A 7,477-nucleotide genomic window follows, 5' to 3' on the forward strand; every position below is an offset into this window, starting at 1 on the left:
AAAAGGCCTAAAAAAAGGTATGTTTGTTGTGAGCCCTTGTTCTTCTGATTCGGCGGGACTGGTTGAGTGCCTTAGTTTGGAACTGCAGGGGGCTTAGGAACCCTTTTGCATTCCAGTCTTTAAAAAAGCTTCTAAAGTTTGAAGATCCCGCTTTTATTTTCTTAATGGAAACAAAATTGTTATCCTCTGAAATGATTGGTGTTTGGGAAAAGTGTGGTTTTCCCAATGGTATCTCAGTGGATTGTGAGAGAGGTGTTGGTAGAAGGGGAGTCTTGTGTTTATTGTGGCATCATTCTATTGATATTACCTTGATTTCTTTTCCTGCTCACCATATTGATATGATTGTAGATTGATGATGGTGCTTCATTGGTTTTTATGGGTGGTCGAAGAAAAATTTAAAACACTTATCCTGGTCTTTACTGAATCATTTGTCTCCTCAATCTTCTCTGCCGTGGGTTATTGGTGGTGACTTTAATGAAATATTATATAGTTTTGAAAAGAGTGGTGGTCGTCCTAAAAGTCAGTAGCACCTTGATGCGTTTCATGATGTTTTAAATAATTGTAGGTTTGTGGATCTAGGATATGCAGGTTTGCAATTCACATGGAGCAATGGGCAGTCAGGTGTGGTAACATTCATGAGAGGCTGGATCATTTTGTGGGCACAACTGAATGGATTACATTATTGTCAACTTATAAAGTGGATCATCTCACTAGGTGAAAATCTGATCATTGTCCTCTTTGATTTGTATGGCAGTCATCTCAGGTTCGAAGGAGGAAAAAGAGGCCATTTTGTTTCGAGCATATGTGGCTCCGGAATGATTTGTATCGGCCCGTTGTTGAGAATTCATGGGTTAATACGGGTTTGGCAAGTTTAGATATTGAGGATAGGTTAATCAAATGTGGGAAAGACCTAAAGCTTTGGGATAGAGTTGAGTTCGGTCATGTCAATAATTCTCTAAAGGATTTTCGGTCGCAGCTTAAACTTTTGTAGAGTGTTCAATCTGATGAAAATATTCGTAAACAAAGGGAGATTGAAGCGCAAATGAAGGAGGTTTTGGCTAGGGAGGAGAGTATGTGGTCCCAGCGGTCTTGAGTTCAGTGGTTGCAGAAGGGTGACAGGAATACTGCCTTCTTTCATTCTAAGGCTAATTTTTGTCAAAAAAAGAAATGCTATTGAAAAAATAAAGGACGAAGGTGGATATGTTTTCGATGAGGAGGTAGATATTGCTAGGGTTATGACTTCTCTTCTGCAGAATCACTTGATTACCAAGATATGGATTACCAAGATATGCTAAACACACTTTTGATGGAAGAGTCTCAGACGAGAGGAATAATCAAATGCTGGAATCTTTCACTCGTGAGGAAATTAGGTATGCTCTTAAACAGATGCACCCATCCAAGTTTCCTGGTCCTGATGGTAAGTCCCCTCTCTTTTTTCAATCCTTCTAGAGTACTGTAAGGTTTGATGTTGAAAATAAAGTTCTTAGCATTCTTAATAATAATGTCTCCCCTAAGTCCATAAATCATACTTATATTGCTCTAATTTCTAAAATTAAAAACCCTGAATTTACTAAAGATTTTAAGCCTATTAATCTTTGCAATGTAATTTTCAAACTAATTACTAAGGCAATTGCTAATAGGCTTAAAACTTTGCTTCCTCATATTATTAGTCCTACTCAGTCCGCATTTATTCTAGGTTGGCTCATTACTAATGATGCCTTAGTTGCTTTTAAACTTTTCCACTATATGAAAATTAAGTCTAGGGGTTGAGGTCAGTTTGCACTTAAACTTGATATGATTAAGGCTTATGACAAAGTGGAATGGACTTTTTTGAGGGGAGTGGCGCTTCAAATAGGTTTAATTTTTTTTTTTTTTTTGGGTGGATCTAAATTTGAGATGTGTAACCACTGTTTTACATTCTTTGTTAATTAATGGTGAGCCTAAGGATAGATTTTTCCCCCAGCGTGGTCTCCGTCAAAGTAACCCGATTTCACCCTATTTGTTTTTTTTCTGTGCTGAAGTTTTTTCAAGTTTAATTGCTAAAGCGGAGAGCGAGGGCAAGCTCTATGGTACTAAAATTTATCGAAGGGCACCAGTTATATCCCATCTATTTTGCAAATGGCAGTTTGATTTTCGGTAAGAAAATTCTATAAGATTATGAACGAGCCTTGGGTCAAAAAATTAATCTTAAGAAGTCTGAGATTTTCTTTAGTATGAATACATGCTCTGCTTGTTGCATTGAAGTTATGCAAGACTTAGGAGTTTGTGGTATTCAGCAGCACTCGAAATACCTTGGTCCCCCTACGGTGATTGGTCAGAGTAAGAAGAATGTTTTTCAAAGTATCTATGATAGGGTGAGCCATAAGCTTAAGAGTTGGAAGGAAAGGACGTTGTCGAAAGGTGAAAAGGAGATTCTGATTAAAGCTGTAGCGCAGACAATCCCCAATTACACTATGAGTTGCTTTCTCCTTCCGGTGGAAATATGTAATAAAATGATTCTCTTATTGCAAATTTTTGGTGGAGGCAACAATGGGAGGAGAAGAAGATTCACTGGTGCTCTTGGTAGAAATTGTGTGCAGTAAAACATGTGGTGGGTGTTGGATTTTGAGATACCCATGCTTTTAATTTTGTCCTTTTAGCTAAACAATGTTGGTGCTTGATTAAGAGTCCAAAGTCTCTCTTATCTAGGTGCCTTAAAGCTAGATATCACCCTCGATCTTCCTTCTTATAAGCATCGATGGGCTTTAGGCCAAGTTATGCATGGCAGAGCTTAAAGAAGTCTAGTTGGTTGATTGAGAAAGGATCGCATTGGTTGGTTGAGAATGGGAGCGGATTGAGATTTGGCATGATAGGTGGATATCTGGGAATAATGATTGTCGAGTTTTCTTACTTGTGTCTCGTCTTGTTGCTAATGCTCAGGTGAGTGAATTAATTGACGAAGATTTATGTCTCTAGAATAATGAGTTTTGATTGATGATATTTTTCTTCTTGCTGAGGCTAAATTTGATGAAAGCCATTCCACTTAGTCGTTGGCATGGTGGCGATTCTCTCATTCGGCATTACACTTAGAATGGGATGTACACTGTTAAAAGTGGACATCATATATGCCTTTCTTTGCCTTAATTTCATAAACCCATCCTTCTGGATCGCACGGTGTCGACATAATGCTTTGGAAGAAAGTTTGGCATCTCCATCTTCAACCAAAACTGAAGCATTTTCGTTTCAAAGCTCTTAAGAATTTGCTGCCGGTTTTGTTATCCTTGCTACGACGTGGGATTGCTGTTGATTGTATTTATGAATTGTGTGGAGATAATGGTGAAATTGCCGTGCATGTGTTAAAACGTTGTCCTCTGGCGATGCAAGTGTGGAAACTTAGCCCTCTTAGGCTTGACACTAGCCTTTTTATTGCTGATCCTTTTTATGATTGGTTTTCAATTATTCTTCCAGGCCTTAAGCCCAACCGTAGATATTTATAGTCATTGCTTGGGCTATCTAGAAGGCTCGATATTTGCTCAAGTTCCAGCAGAAGAGGCTTTCGGTTTTGCAAGTAGTGCAGATGGGACTATTTATGGTTTTGATTTCCAGTCTGCCTGTCAGTTGTTGCCTGCCGGTGGTCCTGTTCTCAATCGATCTCCGGTCAGCATCAAGTGGACGTCGCCTCCTTCTGGCGTTGTCAAGTTGAACTCAGATGCCTCTCTATCTAGCATGTTGGGATGTCGGTGGGGCTTTGTGATTAGGAATGATAAGGGTGGGGGGGGGGGGGGGGTAATGGGAGATTTTTTGGTCTTTGTAGAGCTCGCTGAGGTTGCAGCAACTCACTTTGGATTGTTAAAGGCACTAGAGACGGGCTTTGCTCAAATAATTCTGGAGTCCGATTCTTTGCTCATGATTCAGCACCTTCATTGCAAATCCTTCCCTCAGACTGAGTTTGGCACAAGTTTGATTCAGCTTGATTCTAATTTCAAGAATTTTCTTTTCTTTTCTAGTTCTCATGTTAAATGAGAACTCAATACTATGGCTCATGCTTTGAGTAAGCTAGCTTATGTTTTTTCTTTGGAACATATTTGGGTTGAGGAGGTTCCTCCTTCCATCAACACTCTTGTAATTTCTCATATTGTTTCTAGTTCTTGATACATCCAATTTTACTTCTAAAAAAAAAAAATTAAAAATAAAAGAACTAAAATAATTTTAAAATATAGGTAGAAATAAGGGTCCAAAAGAGAAATGAGAGAAGAAACATAAAGAAAGGTAATAATTTTAAAAAATAAATGAAGTAAAATGGTCAATTTCATTTTTTCAATGAGAAATTTCAGTTAAATACATTTAATTTTATAGAAATTATTAATTAATATACTTAATTGTATTTTTTTTTAAGTGGTACTTAATTGTTTTTATTGTTTAGACACTAAAATAAAATAAAAACTAAAAAGTTTTACACCATAAATATAATTAATGGAAAACGGTATTAATAATTACCCATAACGCACGCGTTTTCGTTTTCCGTTACGTACGCCAGTTAAAATGTATAGTAATTTGGGCCCAAAAGAAACTACCGACCCGGCCCGTCTAAACGAAAAAGTCATGTTATCATAGAAGTCTATATGAATCTGCTGCCAGCAAACTTGCAAGCTCCAACACAAAACACGTTTTACACAGAATTCCGAAAATTTTTCTCTTTGTTCAGATTATTTTTTCACACAGATAACCACGTCTCAGGTGCCAATTTTACATCTTGCATATTTTCTTGGTTATTCCTTTCGGTTTATCAGAATATAGTTTTCTAGTTCTTCTTGAATTTTCCTTTATAGTTGTTTTATGTGGGATTGTTATTCATTTATTTGTTTTGATTTTCTTTTTAATATTCATGAATTGGATTATTGGATTGGAATTTCTTGTTTTAGTTGAATTGGGATTATTGGGTATTTGATGATTTCGTTTTATTAAAGATTTTGCAGGGCACATGTTTTCATCTTGTGTAATTTAGCTTATTAATTAAAATTTAAGTTTTCAACGAAGTGTCGAGTTCTTTTATACAAAATCTCGCAAATTGAATCATGGGTTTTGAAGGGAACAAATATTTGTCTAGTTGATCTGGGAATTGAACAGCCAAGATGGAACTCATCTAATAAATGAATTAGATTTTGGATTTATCGTTGCTGAATAGCTTATAAGGAAGTCAACTTTTGATTCGAGATGCTACTTCTTCTTCTTCTTATTTTTTTTATCAAATGTTTGTTGTAGATTTGTTTAGATAGGTTTCAGGGAAAAGGTGTGTCCATATTTCTTTGATATGTGCTGTTTTACCTGTAATTCCTTAAGGCCATGCCTGTGTACTATAAAGCACTGATAAAGATTCTAACTTGTGAGTTTTTAGTACATGGCTACATGTAAGAGATGTTGATGGCCTCTTCTTCCTTTTCCTGCCTTTTTTGTCCTTTTTTTCGAAACCTTAGCACTACTCTTCATTCATTTATGTACTGAGTTGCACATCTCTCTCTTCTTCTGACAAAGTTTAAAATGAGATCAATTGCATTTTGCGCATTGTTAATGACAAAACTTTTTCACCCTTTGCTTGTTTCTTTTTATGTAGTCTTTTTTACAATTAACTTGATTTTGTTCCAGACTGTTGTGCTCAAGGTTGGCATGTCATGCGATGGATGTGTTGGGTCTGTGAAGAGGGTTTTGGGAAAAATGGAAGGTTAGTGATTAATTTTAAACAAGGTTTCTTTTTCATGATTAATGATTTTTTGCAAATGTTTTTGAATTTTTTGTTGATTATATTTTACATCTGAAGCATATTTTGCAATTAACTTTTCTTCAGTCTTTGTCTTGCCAATAATTTTAGATAGGCTTTGTTTGATAGCTTACCGACATGTTACCATGAATCATTTTATTAGAAATTCTGTTCCAAGAACTTTTTTTTATCTCTCTTTATCGCAAAATAAAATCATGTTTGTGAATTATGATCTATATTGACTTTGAAGTGAGAGGCTAGGATATAAAAGAAAGTATAGTGCCGGCTGCCAGTTTAAATAATTGCTTGTGAAGTCCCAAACCAAAGTTTTGCGCATACCATTTTCTATATGTTCCAAGATTCAAGTAACAATCACCAAATCGTGCCAGAAACTCCATTATTTTAGTGGTGTTCTCACTTGTTATTGCTGGAGATATCAGTATTAGTATATTTGGTAATTATTTCTTTTGTTTTCTTAAAAAAAAAAAAAAAAACATCTTAGGTGTGGAATCATATGACATTGATTTGAAAGAGCAGAAGGTTACAGTAAAAGGAAATGTGCAACCAGATGCAGTTCTTCAGACCGTGTCAAAAACTGGAAAGAAGACTTCCTTCTGGGAAACAGAAGCACCCGCTTAAACAAAACCTGCAGAAACTCGGACTAATACTTGATATTGTAAACTCCATTTGCTTTACGAACTAGGTCTTTAATGGGTCATAGTTTGTCGAAGTGAATACTATTGTGGTGTGTATTTTGTGAAGTACGATAATTTACTTGGTGTTTTCTGTGTGGAGATAATCAAATAGAAAATGTATTTTTGGTTGTATGCTTCAGAGCTTGCATGATTATCTTTTTTTTTTTTTTTTTTTTTTTTTTTAATTTGGATTTAGAAGAGAACATCAATGGAAACTATAGAAGTGTGTGATTTCCTTTGATAGGAAAATTCAGAAAACAATTTAAGAGGAGAAAATAATGAAGTTAATTTTATATGTTCGATATTGGCCGGAATTAGTTGGAGTTAGAGATGACAATTTTATCCTATCCGATTTGGGTAGGTTCACACAGTGAATAAATGGATTTTTTTTTTATGAGTTCAGGCAATATTTTTACTATACGCAATATTTTTACTATCGGTGTCGGATTTGGGTAAAAAGGTTGAGTTACATATTATCCGTTTAATTAATATTTTAAAATATTTAAAATAATTATTTTTCTAAAAAAATATTTTATATATATACACCTTATGCATTTTTATAGTTATAATTAATACTATAATTATATTTAATATTTATATTATATTTTTTATTAAATCAAAATAATAATTTAATAATTTTGACTTACTTTTCACATTTGAAAAATAAAAATAAAAAAATAGTTTGAATGTGAAACAAATATTTAAACGGATTGAGATATCGAAATGAATGGATTGAGATATCGAAATGAATAATTATAATCAGATTCGAAATATATTCGAATATTAAAAGTGAATTTTAGTTTCAGGATAAATTTAAATGTCTCATTTATAATTAAAAATTCAGGTTCGAATAGTGTATTTTAAGCCAGTTATCGACTCGATGCAATCTGTAATGGAGTACTATCTCTGACGTTGGGGCCAAGAGTTGTGGCGGTGTGTTGTTGATTCATCAAGACAGCAGTTGGGTTTGTGTGCTGTTAATTCATCGAGACAAATTAGTGCGTGTGCAAAAGAAAGGACCAGCTGAGGTGCAAGTGGGGTGTGAAAA

The 7,477-nt window shown here is 34.9% G+C and overlaps 1 protein-coding gene across 1 annotated transcript; it reads left to right on the plus strand.

Moving 5' to 3' along the window:
* The first annotated feature begins 4,576 nt into the window (after positions 1–4,576).
* On the plus strand, positions 4,577–6,561 carry LOC105638663 (copper transport protein ATX1). The gene is made up of 3 exons (XM_020681115.3): positions 4,577–4,716; positions 5,623–5,698; positions 6,237–6,561. Exons 2-3 carry the CDS (start codon positions 5,644–5,646, stop codon positions 6,371–6,373), a joined length of 192 nt encoding a protein of 63 aa, XP_020536774.1. The 5' UTR covers positions 4,577–4,716; positions 5,623–5,643; the 3' UTR covers positions 6,374–6,561.
* Positions 6,562–7,477: the final 916 nt, after the last annotated feature.

The sequence above is a fragment of the Jatropha curcas genome, chromosome 6 (genome assembly GCF_041381405.1).
Source record: "Jatropha curcas cultivar XTBG-Jc1 chromosome 6, XTBG_Jcur_1.0, whole genome shotgun sequence".
Classification (NCBI taxonomy): domain Eukaryota; kingdom Viridiplantae; phylum Streptophyta; class Magnoliopsida; order Malpighiales; family Euphorbiaceae; genus Jatropha; species Jatropha curcas.